The sequence below is a fragment of the Falco cherrug genome, chromosome 13, assembly GCF_023634085.1.
Source record: "Falco cherrug isolate bFalChe1 chromosome 13, bFalChe1.pri, whole genome shotgun sequence".
NCBI lineage: Eukaryota > Metazoa > Chordata > Aves > Falconiformes > Falconidae > Falco > Falco cherrug.
Window position 1 is genome coordinate 23059656 of NC_073709.1, and position 19326 is coordinate 23078981.

Consider the following 19326-nt stretch of genomic DNA (forward strand, 5'->3'; position numbering starts at 1 on the left):
TGATGATGATGGTTCTGGTACTATCAACTTTTTTGTTCCTGGTTTTGTCAGTTGATACTACAGTCTTTGTTGGTGTTGCTTGTTTAATACATGTATTCTGTTGCTGTTCTTATGTTTCTTGTCTTAAGGTGGCTTACTTTCCCCTTTTCTGCTCCAAAAATAATTGAATACGGTTTAATCATGACCAACCAATTTAGATAACAAGATGCTCTCAGTCACCCTTGTTGGAATAGAAATAATGACAGATACAGGGGAGAAAGCTCCTGTGTTTCATTGATTTAAAGTAGGTGGGGCTTATTAATTTCACGGCAAGTTTATCAGCCAGTGTTCTTGTATGGTTAGGTAGACAGGCAGCCACTGGGCAGGAAAAGAGAAATCCCCAAAAACTTTTTTTTTTTTTTAACTCTCTCGGAATTATATTATGGTGGTCTGATGGTCATACATCTATAGGAATATGAGTTCCCAGTCTTCACACTTCAGTTCTTAATGTCAAATGATGAAAAAGTCTATCCCATTAAATTAAATATAGCTATTCCAGATGGTTATATGTCCAACATTTCACTGTCCTTCACTGGGGGATATATATCTCCTCATCTTTGATCTCTGTTTTTCTTTTCATATCTAAAATCTGCCACGCAGCAGTGGGGTTCCCTCTGGAAGCACGCAGCCTGTGCCAGGCACGCTTGACCGACCCGTGGAGCATGTGCGTGGCCTTTCCTTGGTCTTGGTGCTGTAGCTCTCCATGGCAATCAGGTGGCCAAGGCAAATGTTCTCCTTGTCCTAACGTGCTGTTAGGCCTCAGAGCAGTAGCAGAAGTTCAGGAAGGGCATCTGCATCTCAGGGCACGGTGTAGCCACAGCGGAGGCTGGAAGACCTCTGGGAAATGGCTCTTCACAGCGACCGGCAGCCAAGGGCAGCTGAAGTGTGGCAACAGAAATGCAGCCCCCAGGCTGCTGCCGCAGCCTCAGGCTGCAGGTCACGCAGCCAGTACCAGCGTTTGTGCTATTGCTTCTGGAGCAGCACTGTGTCTTTCTGCTTCTCCCTAAATCTGCTCTGCGAAGGTTTCTGCAGGACTAATTCAGCCTTCATCTAGAAATCTTCCTCTTGTGCGTTGTGGTAACTTGCAGGTAGGTGGAAACTTTGAGTTTTTGAAGTGCAACGTGGCTGGACAAAATCCCCAGGCTTTGGTGTGTTGCCTAGAATTTTACCGCCATCCTCCATTTTATTCCTGGAAAAATACCTAGTTTAACTTTCAGCGTGAAGCTTTGCTGATCGATACGTTACAAGCATAGTAAAGTTCAAGAAATTGCCTCCATTACTATCTTGAGATGAGAAATTGATTTAGCTGCACTCTCTCTCTGCTAATTCGTCTGTGCTTTACGTTGCCATAAAAGGTATTATGTGCTCCTTATTTTCCAGCAGTGTCATCAATCCTAATGAAGAGAGAAGAACGAAAATTTATATTGTGTGTGTGGGATAGCTGATCTCTGACTTAGCTCTTAATTTGTAAATGTTGCCATAGGATTCACTTCTCGGCTTCTCCTTACTGTGCTTTGGTTATATTCAAAAAATCTAGGAGCTGGGATGGGAGCAAAACTGAAGAATATGGCAAAGGAATATAGAGTTAGATTGCTTTTTAATCTAAACATCAAGAAATGAGATGCTGATTAAAGTTTAATGAATGGAATTAAAACCCCATTTGTGAATTTTCTGTACTTTTTTGCAATGTTTAGTCCAGCATTAATTACATTGGGACTGGTTTTGTGTTTATCAGCCATCAGTTCACTGTCTCCAGCTCTAAAAGGCCCAAAGTTTTATTCTTTAACTATAGTATTACGTATGAGAACTTTGCATGTATTTGCTAGTTTACACACAACTGCATATGGGTGGTATTGTAGCTCTGATGATGGTGGTGGTATAGTGGGAAAAGTAACCAAAACAACTAAGAAAAACAGGAAAGGGTTTTCCTGGGCGTTCCTGTTGTTGTTTTTCCTAGTGTTGATCAGCCTAGCCTCTGTAGAAAGCTGTAAGGGATGGTTTGCCTGCAGAATAGTTTGGCGTTTTTAGGTTTAATACTAGTGTTTGTTGTTCCAGAGCAGGTGGATAAATAAAAAAGAAAGCAAAACTATACGGAGACTTGGTCACTGCTCATGATATAGCAGGTTTTTTTTGTTTTTTTTGTTTTTTTAATTAAATTTAAACATCTTGGCAGATTCTAAACAGGTGTGTTAAACTGGGGCAAAAACCCTCCACATTTTCTTGTTTGGCTCCACTGACATTAACCTCGGGTTTTCCCTGTGTCTCTGAGTATTTCCTGTTACAAACAGAAAGCGATGGTGTTCCCCTGCCAGTTATCAGATCCAATATGCCTGTTACAGACTTCAAGGTGTTAAATGCCAGTATAAAAAGTAAGTTAGGTAAAGCATTAAGTGTACATGTGGTTTTATTGAAACCTGTCTTTATTTCAATGAAGAGGTAAATTCATGGGATTTGCTGAGGAAAGCCGCCAGCTGATAGGATGCAAGCAGGTAACAAAGGATTTGCTTTTGGGGATGTTTGTAGCATTTCAGCTTACATTTGTAGCAAGATGTGAATGCACACAGGTGTTTGTTACTGGGACTCAACGCAGTGTTGTAAACAAAAGCTCACCTGGATATAAGAAAATCCGTGTGTCGCTGTGCAATGCTACTAGCGTTTACCATCAGCGGAGGTGTTCTGTTGAAGAAAGACATTCTGGGCATGTCAGGCTTTGTAAGGAGCTCTGCTGTCTCTCGTGGTGCATGTTTTGGTGGAGTAGGTTCGTGTCTGGATTGTGCCGTGGACCTGTCTGTTTCCCATGGATTTGGGGGGAGCGGAGGCTGGCACTGGGCAGGGCAAGGGAGCTGCTTGGGTTCATCTCCCTCATCTTGCTGGTGAGCTAAGGGAGGGCATTTTTTTGTTCTGTGCAAGGAACTGCTGGACTTGTGAGGCGGCTTCTTGCTATATGCAGTAGTGTCACGATGCTTGGGAACTATTATCGGAGACTTTAAAAGAATTTTAACAAGTGAATCTAGGATGAAGGTGAGAGAAGGAGAGTGCTGATCGAGGTCACTGAGGTTATCTGTGCCCTTCTTCCACAAGCAGGCATTTATACAGTTTCTTCTTAAGCCTGGAATGACTTCCCAAAACCTGATAGGGCTCGATGCAAATGAAGTGTTTCCCGTTGATGCAGGAGAGCTATCGACTGCACCCTAAGCTTCCAGGCTTGTTTCATAGAGTCATAGAACACTGTGTTGGAAGGGACCTCAAGGATCACTGGTCCCACCTTTCTTGGCAAAAGCACGGTCTAGACAAGAGGGCCCAGCGCCCTGTCAGCTGAATCTTAAGTGTCCAATGCTGGGGAGTCCATCGCTTCCCTGGAGAGATTATTCCAATGACTGATTGTTCTCATGCTGAAAAACTTTCTACTCCTGTCCAATGGGAATCTCCCCAGGAATAACTTGTAAATATTACCCTTCGTCTCTTTCATGTGACCCCCTGAAAACAGAGAGTCTCCATTTTCGTTGTAGCCACCCTTTAAATACTAGAACATGGTGATAATGTTGCCCCTAAGCCTTCTCTTCTCAAGGCTGAGCAAACCCAGTTCTCTCAGCCTTTCCTCATACAGCACGCTTTTTGCGGCCTTTCTCTGGACCCTTTCCAGCCTATGTCATCTTCACTGTATAGTGGGGAGCAAAACTGCGCACACTATTCCAGGTGTGGCCTAACAGGTGCTGAGTGGGATAATGACGACTTTATCTCTGCTGGTGATGCCCTTGTTGATGCAACCCAGCATCCTCTTGGCTTTCTTTGCTGCAGCAGTACGCTGTTCACTCCTGTTGAGCTTGTTGTTCACCAAGACCCTCAGAGCTGCTCCCCAGCCGGGTAGATTGCAGCTTGTGCTGCACTCGTGGATTATGTTTTCCCAGGTGCAAGGCCTTACATTTGCCTTTGAACTTCATGAGGTTCTTGTTAACCCACTTTTCCAGCCTATTCAGGTCTTCCTGCAGGGTGGGTCTCCCTTCCAAAGCATCCATCTCCCCACTCAGTTTGGTATCACTGGCAAACTTTGTCAGGGATCGCTTCTGAAGATATTAAACAGCATTGGACCCAGCGTTGATCCTTGGGCAACCCCCCTTGTGACAGGTTGCCAGTTTGAATAGGAGCCATTTACCACCGCCCTTGGTGCGGCCCGTCAGCCAACCCCTACCCACCGCAGACCACTTGTCTAGACTGTAATGCACTGGTTTCTCTGGGAGGAGGCTGTGGAGAAATCCAGGTAGACAGTGTCCGTTGCTCACTTCACATCAGCCGAGCAGGTCGCGTTGTTGTGGAAGGCTGTCAGGTTTGTCAAGCACCATTTGCCCTTGGTGAAGCTGTGCTGGCTTTTCCCAGTCACGTGCTTCATTTGACTTCTGATAGCCTCCAGGAGGATTCGTTCCATAACTTTCCCAGGGACTGAAGTAAGACTGATGTGCCTATAATTTCCTGGATCACCCTTTAAGCACTTGTTGTAGGTGGGGGGTGACATTAGCCTTCTTTCAGTCTTCTGGGATGTCTGCCGATCTACATGATTCTTAAAGTTTATGGAGAGTGGCTTTGCGATGATGTTGGCCAGCTCTCTTAACACCCTTGAATTTTCAGGGCCCTCCCTAAAAGCTGTCTTGGCAGCAGCACCTACAAATGCGTTGTTTTCATTTAAATCATTTAGGATGCCTTGTCTAGATATCTCTTCTGCACTGGGTGACAGCCTGATTGTATCTCCCGCACCTTTGACTTCCATGAATCCCTCCCTCCCTGACTGCTGTACCTTCTCTTGTTTGTGTGATGCTCGTCATGTAGGTTGCGTGCTCTGGGCCAGCAAATTTTTCTGTGAGAGCACCCAGGCTGTCTTTGGGTTTTGTCAAAGCAGCGTAAGATGCTGTGAAATCTTTACAGTCTCTTCAGTAGAGGCACCATCTTGTTTTATTTATTGCGTCAACATAACACGTTCCTCGTTTTGCACTAAATGCCAAGCTGAGTTAAGAACAAAAGAGTAATTTACTTGTATTTCAGTCTGTAATTTGAAGGATGGACCATGGATGTATCAATCCCAGAGATTTGACAATGAAGCAATGTCTCACTGTTGGTGTAGGAAAGAGGTTCTTCAAGGGGGTTATAGTGCTGATAGGTGTCCTCTGCAATAGTGACTTGAAGAACAAAGCGTGGAGATATTATATTGAATAGAAGTTAGGATTTGGTTATGATACAATAGGAAGTTTATTCTTGCAGATCTGCTTGTGGTTTGGGGCAAGGTGGTGGTATTTTCTAAGATAACTGTGGCGGGGGGAAAAACTAATTTCCATTCTCTTGATTTATGTTTAGATACATGATTTTGAGATCGCAGAATGAAAGCAGCATGAAATGTTATGGCAAAGACAGCACAGCAAGATACAGGAGTCTCACAAATCCTCAAAAATCAGGTAATGTTCAGGTAATGTTGCAGCATCGTATGTCCACTTTCTATGAGGCTGGCTTGTTTAATGAGGCTGAATGCTTTTTGACTGTCTTCCAGAATTTAGGCTTTTGAGTCTCTGTGGCTTTATTGATGGAATCCTCAGTTATGACTAGTTGTGTGTTGGCTCTGTCCTGTAAAACATCATTTTATGTACCTACAATATGTATGACACAGGAGATCCCCACACATATAAATGTTTTTTTAAAGGACTACCTCGGCTATATTGTCTCATACAAGCAAAGTGGACATTACCTTAATTAAAAAAAAAAAAACAAACACAAAAACATCTATGATGGTCAGCTCTGCATAGCCACTGGATTTTGTTTGGCTTTGTTGCAAAAGTACCAACAAGAGGTATTTGAGAGGGACTGACTTCTTGGAGGATCGTGCAGCAGCATTTCTGAAAGCTGTGTCCTTTGGGGGAGACACTGGGCTCCAAATAGCTGTTCCCTCTCAACTGAAAGCATTGCCATATGCTATTTTCCGCATACTGCCGCTTCTGCCTTGTTTTTTTAATTGTTTATCTGTCTTGGGATGTTTCCTTCTTGCCTGTTTTTGCAAATCCTAGCATATGTTCTCTGACTGTTACACAGCATTTACAGTTACAGAAAAAGGCAATCGCATTACAAGCTTCAGAGTATAAACAGAGGTCAGGAAGAAACTGATTCAGTGCATTAGAAGGATGCTCACCTTATCCTAAAATGTGGCTGTGGTCACAACAATAGCTGATGGATTGATGTTTGAGGGGAAAGGCACGAAAATTTCCCCTCCTCCCCCAAATCAACAGCAGAGACCAGAGGTTGTAACACAGCAACATAAAGTAAATGGGCAAGGTCTAACATCTCTGTCCCAAGATCTTCATGCCAGGTCTTGTCATGTCGGCGGAACTGGGATCTTGCTGGAGAAAAACAAGTCACTCAGTTCAGTAGTAGAAGTAAACTAAAATATAAAATCGAGGGCAATTTTGATAGTAGGGCATGTTTATTTTCCAGGAAGCATTTGTGAGTATTGCCCTTGATGTAGGACTCAGCGGAAGGTGTTACAGTTTTTTTCATCTAAGCAGTCAGTAAACCCAGATTGGCTGAAGAGATTTCAAATCAAGTTTCATAGGCAGCTTTAGCCTTGATCAAATATGCAGTAATATATTGGTGAATATTAAAAAAAATCATTGTGTTTATCAGAGATGATCAGCCTCTTTAAGCTGTCTCCCGTACGCTCTTTTTAGTTGTTTAGTCATGGAATATGCAATTCATGTGCCCTTCTGGCCTTAGTCAAGGTTTTTATTTTATTTTTTATTTTTAATCAGTATTGTGAGGAGACCACATCATTTTATATTTGGTATTTTTATGGAGTAATGTGATAGCTGCTTCATACACAGTTCTCGGAACCCTTCAAAGTACCTCAAAACTGTAATGCCAATTCACTGCCAGCAAAGATAATCAGATTTGTTGAAGCAACCTTCTTCATTTCTTTGGGACTCATGGAACTGAATCTCGATTGAACTAAATTGAGTTAATGGCTTTATTTAGAAATTAGCCTCCTCTTCTTGAATAACCAGAGTTCTGTTAGTTTTGGGGAAAGAAAGTTTTCATTAGATTACCAGTGCCTCAGAATGCATTTTCTACTTAGATCAAAAGGAGAGGCAAATGTTTCTGCTTGTTTGTCTTCCTTTCTCCTCCCCCTTTTCTAGAGGCTTTCCTTAGATGATCAACTGTTGGTTTTGCTGTTGTTTTTGTTGCCTTTTCTTAAACATCATTGAAGTAGAGAAATTGCTCGGTTCCCCTCCCAATGCTGTCATTCCTCTCCCCTCCCCCAAGTCCAATGTGTTCTTTATTAAACTGAATTAGGACATTCTAGGCTCTCTTAAAGAGTGGAAATGGGAACAGCTTAAATGAGCAGCCACATGAGACTCAGCAGCCTTTCCAACTGCACTGCAGAAGGAGCTCAGCTGCAAAGGGAATGATAATTTTTGAAGGATTTGTGCAACTGTTGAAGAATTACCAGCATTAATATTAAAACGTAGCTAATCTGGTTTTCCCCTTCCAAGCGTGTATAGCTTTCTCACTATGCTTGCTATAAAATCAGCGTGCTAAATACTTTGCTTCCTTGCCATCCTCTTTTAACTTCTGCAATTATTTATTTGCTTGTGTTCTCATATACTGAAGTGGGTATGTTGTTGCTGTTGGTTTTGCCTAATAATGCCAACCTTGAGGTTTGTATGCAGATATGGGTGTGGATTTGAGATGTCTGCTATTCAGAGTAAGCCAAAATCAAAGTGTAGTAGAAAACATATGAGCAGTTGTATCGAGGATTGGGGTGAAAAGGTTTTCAGCCCTGTAAGCATTTCTCCTTGAGATAGCAATATGGATTTCAAGGACCAGCAGTCATTTTCTGTAGCTATTTCGGTGTTTGTTCTAACCAAAATAGCCACGATCCTGACACCTTTTGACCCTTGTTTTCAGTCTCTGCCTCTCTTTATTTGTATATCAGATGTCTTCAGGGTTTCTGTAATTTTTTTTTTAAAAAAAGGTAGACCTTTGAGTTGTCTTCTCAGCCCCCTTTCCCTTTTCTCTCTGTTAGTTCACTTAGCTGCCTTGCTTGGTGTTAGAAATTATTCATTCTGGTTTAGCCCTGTGCTGCTTTTTTTCATGTGCGTATTTCCTGTGCCAAAAAAAAAAAAAAAAAAAGGGGAGCTGGGGTTTCAACTGTGGCTACACAAAGAGTTATGGAGGCAAACCTGGTATCTAAACAGCCTGCAAGAGCACAGGGGTCTCTGAAATATGTGTCTTCCAATTCTGTGCTTCTCAGCCATCCAGCATTACCGCAGTCATTGCATCTGAAGATGCAGGGGTAGTGTCAGCTTTGCTCCTCAGAGCTGGGTTTGAGTAGTGCAGGCGCATCTGTTCTTAGGTAGCACTCTCCATGGTCTTTAAAGCTACTCTTCTTGGCGGGTTCTTGGTGGCTGTACCTTGGTAGTGCCCAGCTGAAGATCGTGCCTGTCTGCGCTGTTGCTTAAAGGCTGGGTTATAATCAACCTGTGTGGCAGTGGCTGGAGGTAGCATCAGCATTGGCAGAACAGAGGCTGTCAGGGAAGGAACTGTTGTATATTCCTGTCCTAAAGGAAATCAGAGAGCAAGATGATGTGAATGATGGCTGTCTTGATTTTGGAAAATAGCTTAGCAGAAGATCTCACGGTTCTGAATAACAAAACAGGCCAATAAAAACATGCTCATAAAAAAGGCTAAAAGTTGAGTAAGATAAATCCTGTTTTGTTTCTATTGAAGCTAAGTGTGGGGAAAAGAATTGAAAGACACTTGAGAAAGCCTTGTTTCAGCCTGTGTGACTGAAGGGCAGTAAGGCATGATTAAAGCATACCTGCAGCGTTGGGAGAACGCACAGCAATGACACATTTCTGTAAGCAGGCATGCCTTGAGTTAAGTGTTAGAAAAAAACAGTTTAGACTGCTAAGGGTGGTGGTTAAACTTCCTTTAACTGACTTGTTGCTGTCCTGGAGGGAAGGTCATGAGGAGGGATGGTGCCCCAGCGAATCAACATGTGCTGATACTGTTGCTTGTGAGTAGCTGCAGGTGCTCTGTCCTGCAGAAGCTGTTTGAACATGGAAATCTCTTGTATCTGCCATCTTAGGCAGTTGTCTTTTTTTTTTCAGACTAATTAGTCAATAATCTATAAGAGCATGTAGATTTTTGCTTGAAATGACAGCTGAAAACCGTGAAGTTGGACAGACCATAGGATCCAATTCCCTTTTGATACGCAGCCATGCAACCTACTGAGATGGCTTACATCACTGCTACAATAACTTTATGGCCTTTTAATGAGTCTCCTTCCTGGAGACTCATTAGCTCTGCTCTCCTACAGTCTTTTGTCACCCCTCTCCATCAGCTCGGTTCTGAAACTGGCACTGGCTGGCATTCAGTCCTGGTTTTGCAGCATACCCAGCCCAGCTTTCATGCACTGGCTGACTTGGAGTGGATGTCTTGTTCTGAAATTTATGTGGATTCAGACAGTTTGACATTGTGACTGTGGCTTGATCTGTTGTTTACTTGAAAAATTCTGCAGGTTTCAACTTCTGTGGTGTGTGATGGGAGCTGGGAGGGTTTTTTTGCTATAACTGCCATTTCCTTGATATTTCACTGCCTGTCGTCTTGTCTAAGTTCTTCTGACTCTCCAGTGAAATAGCTTATGAAGGAGGAAGATCAGATCCCTTTTACTGAAGACTGATAATTTTGGAATATTCTTCCATTTCATGTTTACCAGTATTAAGTTACGGCAAGCTTCCAGGAGAGACTACTACTTGTATTGCCTTACAGTTCTTGTGTTTGAAGAGGGATGCAGTTGGAGTGTGTAAAGGCATTTCAGCCAGCTTGGCATGTTCTCTGGCTTTTAGTCTGGAGAATGGGGTTGTGCAAGTTGCAGGGGACCACACTGAAATTATGAGAAAAGAGTTCAAGCAAAACCTTGTCTCTGTTGAAATCAATTAACTCCCATTAGTTTGAGTCCAGATTCCATCCATAAACTTAAGTAGGGTATTTCTCTTTCTAGGCAGTCTACAGAAATGTTTCTGTCCTTCTGCATTTGTTTTCATGTTTCTTTGTAATGATTGCATAATGGGGATATATCTGTAATGTCAGAAATGTAATAGGTTAAGTAGCATAAATGACTTGGGAAGAGAAGAAACGCAGAACTGCAGAACCATTGTTGCTTTAAAACTCCTGCTGCTTTTAGTTGTTTGATTTAACCATTTAGTAGTTAGAGTTGTTGTTATGATAAATTACAGTGATGGGTGTTTAGGCATGAGAGATAAACAAAAAGGAGAAAAAGCACTCTTTTCTTCGTATCATTGGAAGAAATAGGAAATTGTTCAGTATGCTGCCACTGGCTTCTCAGTTGGCCAGCGACTAACTTTGGTGCCCCTATAAGCTTTAATGATGTCGTGTACAGGCTGAAATACTTTTAGATTTTAATCCAACAAGAAATGTATACTGTTAGCGTTTTGTTAAAGCTGATGGCAAATGCTCAGTGCATACAGCATCAAGCCCTTGGATTTAAGCCCATTCAAGTACTAAAAAAAATAATCTGGTATCTAAGGGACTGGTTTATTAATGATTATGCTTTTATCAGTGTGCATTTCTGGGCTTTTTTCTGTGTTACCTGAAGGTAGAATAACAATGCTTTTTAAACATTTGCACTTTTCTCCCTCCAGATCAATGATGCTTTTGAAAGGAATGTTTTCATCTTTATTTTTTCTTTTTTTTGAGGGGGAGGGAGAGGATTGCGTGGTTTAAAACAATGCAGATTTTTTCAAATGTGAGTCTCGTAATGACTGAAGTTTTCAGTCCTTTTGTGACTCGATTGGTATTTTAATACAGTATTCCATTACAATTTTTTGAGATATTTAGAAATGTTTCTCTGACTGTGATAATTCCGTAATCTACGTAACAGACAGCAGCATGTCCAAACTCCTGAACTGGAGGGGAGTTGAGGATGCTGGAGGGGAAATTTTCTATAAGCATTTATCTTTTTTTTTTTTTTTTTTTCTTTCCCCTTTTTTCTTTTTTTTCTTCCCTACTGAGGGAGAAGTGGGGGAGAGACATTTCTGCTAATAATTCTGATATAAAGCCTTCTTGACTGTTTTCCAGTACCCTGAGAATTGTGACAGGTAATTCCCCCCCCTCCCCCCCGAAAGGGTACAATAAGTGGAATTTGGTGTATGCCTGAGGGCTGACATTTTCTCTGGTGACCACAAAACTGGCTGTGCCACCATGGAGCTTCTGCCTGTGGGAGGAGTTAGGGGGTCAGGGGCCTGGCTAGCTGCTTGATTAATTTTTATACCAAAATCATGTTGTTTGCTGCCTTAAGAATAAGTTCTTACTCCTGAAATTCTTTCAGTTTTGTAATTGTCTCCTGGAGACACTTACTTACTCTCTCTCTCACTGGTTTGTAATACAGTTATTTCTTGTCCTTTGACTAATACTTGTCACTTCAAACTTCAAAAAGAAGGGCCAAAACCAAGGAACTTGGTGTAAATTACAGCGCTGTTAATAGGTGAAATGGGGCATACCTCCTATACAAAAGGTGTATTGACAGATCCAATAGTGCCCTGTTTTCATGGGAAGATGCATTTAGAGCATCTCAGCCGAGCTTTCTTAACTTGGCAGGCATAAGGAGATGCGTAGTCCTGTGCAGGATCCCTCTCTTCCTCTAAAAGTTTATGGCCTTTCAGTGTGAAATATTGCACAGTGTTTCTTTTTTATGCTCTTTGAATGTTTTGTGGAGGCTTTGTTTAGTTTCCCTTCATAATTTTTAATAGGAAGTCTTTGAAGTTGGATTGTGGCTGAAAAATCTTATTGGCAGCCTGACCATTCATTGTTGACTCCTATCTTTTTTTTAATTGTGCATCTATAAAAATCTGGAAGGGAGTGTGTTCAGAGAAACTGTGAAGCAATGTATATTTCTGGAAAGGGGAAATAAACTTGCAATTATTCTCAGCCATTATTTGTCACGTGAAAATGTTACATGCTAATGGCTGCAGATGGTTTACACAAAAACTGTACACACTGAAAGCCCTCCTCATTGGGAGCTATCGTTTTCTGTCATACATTATGCTAGAACGGAAAAGGTTTTTTTATCTGCCTGCAGCTATGTATTACCCTTATTTGCTGTTGCTAGCACAGACCTCGTTAATATGCATCTGGCAATGGTTAAAATTTTCTCCATCAGTGACTTTATATTTATCCATCTAGATGAAGGATTCTCCTAAGTTTGAAAAGGTAAGGCTATCGGTACACAGGAGTCTGTGGTGGAAAGCATTGCGTTTGGAAAGGCAGATGTGAAGGAGGCAGAGTTAAGGTTATGGTTTAATATTTTTATGCTCTTGTTAAAGTTCAGAATCAACTTTTATGTGAAAATGTATTTCTGTGTGTGCAGGCATATTGTACCTCTGTGTGTGTGTGTCTTTGTAGACACGGTGATTGCTTCATACTGTGGAATAGTAAAACAACCCTGTAATGTGCCGATGTATTTTGTTTTATTCATCAAAACCAGTACAGACATCTGTAAAGTGTTAGTCTGAATTACAGTTTATATAGTGAAAATGACAAATGACAAAGGGTTGCATTCGGTATAAATTAGTGTGTTAATAGTGCAAGGCAAAGAAGGAAGGGTAAGAGGTTAGAATACAAGTTGGAGTTCAGAGCTCCTTATGTAAGGTGAGTGATCAGAAAAATTTCCGTGGACTGGTTTAGTCTTAGCATTAATCACATTTCACGCAGATGTAGCAAACAAATCTATGTGCATAGATGCAGCTGGGAAACTATGCTTGTGATTTTTTTTTTTTTTTTTTTTTTTTTTTTTTGTCACAGCAATGGACATTATTGTTGCATCTTATTCTTCAGTGACTCTTTATTTTCATACCACCAGTGGATACCTCATGTAGATATCCTGGAATCTGTGAGAAGCTGTGGAAAACTCTGTGCAAATCCCAGATTGCAGTTAACTTTTCTGTATGTCCTGTTAGATGCTGATATCTGAATACGGTCAGCTTTGTTCAGAGCTGTGGTTTTCTTTTACCTGCTTTTTCAGGCCTTTGTGGAGGCATCTGTGGTGTCTATACTACTTGATTTTGTGTTATAAAATGGGCGTGTTTCTTCTGACAAGAAGGCTGTAACTCTAGGAAGGTGACTTGGCTTGATAGTCAACTCTTTGGCTAAAACTAGTCATGAGAGAGCATTATGTGGCCAGCTAAACCTGCTTGAATGTTCAGGTACTTTAGAGGACAAAACAGTTTTGAAGAATAAGCCTTTATTAGTTTGCAAAATGATTTTATCAGAACACTAGAGAAGAGGCAGGATAATGGGATGAGATGAAGTAATCTAACTGCTCTGGAATAACCCAGCTGCTACAATTTTGCATCTGATTATATATTTCCAACTAGGAGATTTTACAGTTGCTTTTGAGGCCACAACAGCAACAGTTTATGCAGAGCCAGCACTTACCTTGTCTTTCTCTTACTCAGCAGGTGTCTGGCACACTGAATCTATTGATCGGTGTAGGATTTGTGCTTTGGTTCATTTATTGAAGATGTGAAGCAACGTCAAGTCCGAGATTGGAATTACTGACAGACTGGAGGCAATCTTAAGTCCTTGTGATGCACATGGACATGCTGAATTATAAGTAATTCTAGCTTCTTTTCCCCTCCCCTCCCTTCCCCTCACTCAGCTATCTCAGGGTTCATAGAGATTTCAATGGTTCGTGTGCCTGTAAGTTTGGAACACAAGTGACCAAAAATGGGGGACCAGGAATTGTATAAAACTAACCATACTGCCAACAGCAATGAGAACTTGTACTACCAACAGCACCAAATGAACTCCCTTCCATCTCTAAATCATAGCTATGGGACATCTGTTATGGATGTTCCCCAGGCATCCCCTCTCTCCCCCCAGTTTCCCCAAGATTCAAGAGACAGTATAGCTTTGCCTGTAGGTTCAAAAAGTCTTGGGTCAGTGGATACATCTAGACAAACCAGTTGGACACATTCTGGCTCAGGAAACCATGTCCCAGTGAGGAACAATTTGAATAATCAAAGCGCTATGTGGAGCCCCCTTGGGCAGGGGGAGTCCCATGATGGATACCAATATTCTTACTCTCAGCCCAGTGAAAATAGATCGCAAAAAATTACCAGTGGGGTCCTGCATAAATTGGACTCCTTTACACAAGTATTTGCTAACCAAAATCTGAGAATTCAAGTCAACAACATGGCTCAGGTTTTGCACACCGAGTCTTCAATGGTGGATAATTCTGGTGACAGTGCGCTCAGGCAGCTGCTGTCCCAGAAGCCAGCAGCTGAGCAACAGCCTGTAACTTCCAGTGTACAAAGATACCAACCGGTGCCACAGCAGACACACCAGAATTTTGCAAGCACACAGCAAAAGCAACAAATGCAAGTCATGCAGCACCAACAGTTGTACTACGACTACCAGCAGCATTTATCACAAATGCAGATGCATTCTGCGTTTCAGCAAGGACAGACGCACGTTCAACAAATGCAGTCCCAGCAGCTCTTACCGCAACAGATGCAGCACTTGCAGCAGACTCAATACTATGCTCAGCCGCAGCAGGGACATCAGCGGCTCTCGATACAGGAGATCCAGCAGCAGCAGCAACAGCCAACTCGGCAGCAGCAGCAGCGGCAGTGTCCAATGCAAATAGCTCAGTATTACCAAACGCAACCTGTTATGCAGCAGTTACAGCAACAGCAGCAACAGATGCAATTGCCGCTTCCTCCGTATCACAGGGAACCAGATCCAAAGACTATGCATGAACCACACCAGTACTCTCAGGATCCTGGTCATCCTGTGCAGCTTATCCAGTTGGGAGCAGTGCCTCAGTATTGCTACCAGGATCCCCATGAACAGTACAGGCACTTGTACCCACAGAGTTTACTGCAGCAGCAGCAAGATCAGCAGAAGCAATACCCAAGTGAAAGCAGAGTGACATCTCTGAACTCCCATGTTGGCCTCACTCCACCAGAGACCACAGAGGATCCCACACGGCAGGAAATTAATTCTGTAGGTAATGCTGTTCCTCATCGAACTCTTTTGCTACCCTCGGGAGTTCATCTGAACAACAAAAGCTCTCAGCAAGACTCTCCCAGCACCACGTGGCCTCAGGTAGGCAGGATTTTAGGTCCATGCTCAGCTGAACTTGTTTTGCAGAAGAGTAGCAAGGTGCGGAAACGAAACTGTTGCAGAAGAGCAGGGAGGTTGGGATGTGAGTGATGGGCATCACTGGGAAGTTTTGGGGAACTGCATTAGTAGACTTAGGTCTGCCTTGCTGGGTTGGTTTGGGGCCAGGCTGGCGACAGCACAGGGCTACTGCTGCTGTGGGGCTGCTGCTTCCCTCACGGGAGTCTTTGGGAAATTCTGTCCTGGTTTCTGGGGAGGAGGGGCCCAGTTACAATAAAGTGCTTTTGCTAATTTTTCAACACCTGAGGGCTTGATTGTTCAGGAAGAGTTAGTCAACTCCCTGTTTCCAAAAGTAATACCTGGGTCAGAGCAAAGGTTTCAAAACGGCAAACAGGTGAGTGGAGGAGAACTTGCACTATTACACTCACAGAGGACTGATTTGGTAGAGATGTGTAAGGCATTCAATTCAGAGGCTTTTAATATTAGTAAAATCATATGCAAAACGCAAACATAATCCTGTGAGGACCTTCATTTATGCATTAATATTTCCTGAAAAATTATTTTCTTTTTTCACCTCTTCCTCCTTTGATAGCAGGTGCAACTGTCAGATGGCAGACGGCAGCCGTTGTCCCCAGAACAAAGGTATTTTTAAAAAATTTCTTTTGTCTTTTTAATTTAAATATGAGAAATACAAAGGAGTGCTGCAGCTTAGAGGGAGGGGAATGTACTCTGGGTAGGTAAGAGTCGTTGCTCTTCTAGAAACATCTTTAGCTTTTAGGATTTAAGTTTGTGTGATTTTTCACCATCCCCCCCATCAATAAAATGAAATAAATGCATTGTCTTTCAAAAAAGAAAGAAAGGAGAGGGGAAAAAAAAAGGAACCAAAGAAAACGCAAAAGCAGGGGAGCAGTTTGCTCTCAATCTTGCATTTGTAAGAGAAGGGATGATGTGTGGTTTGGATTTCTATCTCTGGCAGCAGGGATCTTCTGTTTTTCTTAAGGCCTTGCTTCTGAAGGGCTGAGGTGTCCTCCGGCACAGTTGTCTACCATAAGTAGGCGCATTGGGTCCAAGTACTTGTTAACTGCTGTCATGAGTGGAGAAATGTCGGTCTGTCATGATAGATCTTGTGGGTTCTCAGACTTTTCTATACAGAGGGCCATGCTTTGATGTGTCCTACTCAAAACTTCCTTTCTCCTCATCTTGGGAGCAGCTGATCTAGGTTATTGCCCACGTATTCCACAGTACTCACCCAGTGCTTACTTGTGGTTTCGTAACCATCTAGCTGTAAAATTTTGATTTCCTTGACTAAAAAGCTTCCTCTGCAACAAAGGGAATGTGCCAAATTAATGTCTCTTCTTCTGTTCCATGCTATAAAAAAATGAAAATAAAAATAGTGGCCAGAACAGAGAAACACTTCCTGAGAGAGCTGATGCGAAGAACAAGCTAATGTGTTCAATATGCTTGAAGGAGTTTAAGAGTTTGCCTGCTCTAAATGGTCACATGAGGTCACACGGAGGAGTAAGAGCATCTCCTAACTTCAAACAGGTAGCAGTCTGGTTTACTTCAGTATTTGGCGCTCTCCTTTCCATGTTGATATTTGCTTGCTTTGCCATGCTTTGCTTTGCTGTCAAAACTTGTTCTTCTCAGCGCTGTTTTGTTATGTCATACCCTCCGTGAGTAGAAATGCGCATTATTGTGCTGGTTTGTAGGCCAGAAGTCTTGCTTCGAAGTCAGAGGCAGTGGCAGAAGACAGGACAGCATTTGTACCTCTGTGTTTCTCTGCACATTACAAAAACACTCTACAAAGTTGTGTCAAGAAGGTCTGAATTATTTTCCCCTCATGTTTATTATATTATAAATATCAGAAACATCAAGTCTTCCTTATTTTCATTTGGGCTACTTGGATGACTAAGGGATGTTTATTGGAATCCTTCCCAGGCTTTAGTTGAAGGAGCAGGATTGTTGAGTCTTTGACAGCTTTCTTCCCAAGTGTTTTAGTTCTGCAGGTATTAACAAATACCAAACCAAAAATGTGGGTTTGAATTGTTCTGCATAAAAATAACTTGCCCTGCCAGACAGTCTTCCTCTGTCCTGGTATTTTAGAAATTCTGTCCTAATGGGGAATACCACGGGAAGGCAAAGAGCTATCAGTTACACCATCTGTGTCTTTTTTTTGGTGGGTGATGGAGAGTTCTGCCTTTATAGTGATAAAAAGAGCACGTGTTTATATCCCCTCCTGCAAGTTACCTTGTAAAGATGTTTAATGTGTTTGTTTATCACTGAGGCTGAATCCTATGTAGGAGTCATGAGTAATCTGCCAACTTCATTCAAGGCGAATAAAGAGTCCAGGAAGCAGCGCTGTTGTGTGTTTTGTAACCCTGGCCACTTATTTTCAGCCACGGTGCATACGTTGCGTGGTGTATCGATCCAGAAGTAGCCCTCTCTCACTCGGGCTGAAAGCCTTTAATTGTCTGTACAGGATGAAGGAGAGAAACCACCACAGCAGCCGCTGCCAAAAGAGGGGGATAGCCTCGCGCCCATCGTCATGCCAGTGTCTGTCCCTGTAAAGCTTCTGTCACCTGAGCCCAGCACGCAGCCCTCTGCCAGCACTGCCACAGTCAAAGACAAGCCTGCCAACTCTGTGTCAGATGATGAGATGCCCGTTCTCGTGAAGATGACTTACTCTCCACCGTGCAGTCCAAAAGTGGCCAACCCCTGCTCATCCTCTGTGAGTGCTGCATATCTTGCCACTAACTGTGCTGTGCTTGTTAAATCCCTTTGCTTATAGTGCTGCTACTTGCTGAAATGTCTGTATTTTAGAATATTTTCTGGGATCTTAATGATGCCTAGTAAACAAAAAAGGCTTGTGGCATCATGGAATTTCTTTCTCAGTCATTTGAAAATACAAATTTTCCCTTTGCTTGGGGAATCAAGACATCAGCTGAAAATAAATCATTTGAAATTGGAATGTGATATTCTTATCCCACTAGAACAAAGGGATTTAGTATCTTTTTGCTGTTATTGTCTTTTCCTTTTCAGGCTGCTTTGTTTTTCTGTTATTGCTTAAATTCAGCAGGTTTATTTCTTTCTGTTTTTTAAAGTCAGATATATGTGCTTCTCATTTCAGCCAAAGATGGGAGAGCACTGTGCAGTGCTTGCTTACAGTGTGTGCTCTAAGCCAGTATGAAGCTTGCCGACTCAGAGTTTTGCAATGAAGTCATTTTCCCCTTTCTCTTTGCATGCATCAGATCTAAGAGTTAATCACGGGGAATTCTGATATAGGAGAAATAGCTATGCTTAGTGCTTTTATTTCAATCATAAAACTGAAATTGTCAGGCAGCATGAGGAATTGATGAATACTTGAATGACACATGAGAATGCTCTTTATTGTTTTCTTGAAAGAGTCTTGGAGGAAGCAGTATTTATTTCACGTACCAGTGTAGGGATAGATGCTGCTTGTTCCTTCAAATCCATGCTTGCAGGCTACACCATGATAAGAGATTACTGGGGAGTATAACTACTGTATGGTATTATTTGTATAATGCAGAGCAATACTCTTGTGATTTTTTTTTTTCTTCCCTTCTTCTCATGAGGCTGATGGCCAAACAAGAGGACAGCATATACCATCATGGGTGACTCCTTATAATATTCATGTATTTATCACCCCTCTCCCGACCCTTCACTCATAAACACTAATTTTAAATATGTAGTACTTTAAAAAGTAAAATATTTTACTCTTTTCCTTTTAGAAAGAGGTTTTACACATAAACTTCCACTTCACTGTGGAAGCCGGCGTTTCACAATACTTAGCTTGTAACTCAGCAGTACAATTTTTCTTTTCTATTTCTAGTTTCTGGAGAGAAAAGGGACAGTCTTTTCTGAATCCTTGAGCTCTGAGTGGGAGATCTTCTCTAGAGACATCAGAGTAGGTGGCTTGGGCTTGTGTATTTCTGCAACGTATGTAAAGTGACTGTGATTAAATCTGCCAGTGTTTGGCTAAATGCACATTCATTCACTCAAAATCATGCTTGCAGTCTTTGTTATTGCCCAAGCAAACTAAACTCATGCAGTTTCCTCTCTGGATCCTATCTTTTATGTAAGCAGTAGTAT

The 19326-nt window shown here is 42.0% G+C and overlaps 1 protein-coding gene across 11 annotated transcripts in view; it reads left to right on the forward strand.

The window, feature by feature from the left end:
- The window catches only part of TRERF1 (transcriptional regulating factor 1), a 100530-nt gene that overhangs the window by 66252 nt on the left and 14952 nt on the right, over nt 1-19326 (forward strand). For 4 of the 11 annotated variants that reach the window (XM_055726222.1, XM_055726217.1, XM_055726218.1 and 1 more), the window contains 5 exons: nt 5383-5480; nt 13548-15201; nt 15809-15858; nt 16611-16761; nt 17696-17944. In XM_055726222.1, coding sequence (XP_055582197.1) covers nt 13819-15201; nt 15809-15858; nt 16611-16761; nt 17696-17944 — 1833 coding nt within the window. In that variant the 5' untranslated portion in view covers nt 5383-5480; nt 13548-13818. Of the gene's footprint in view, nt 1-5382; nt 5492-13547; nt 15202-15808; nt 15859-16610; nt 16762-17695; nt 17945-19326 lie in introns of all 11 variants that reach the window. The other 7 variants (XM_055726221.1, XM_055726216.1, XM_055726223.1 and 4 more) reach the window with 6 other exon arrangements.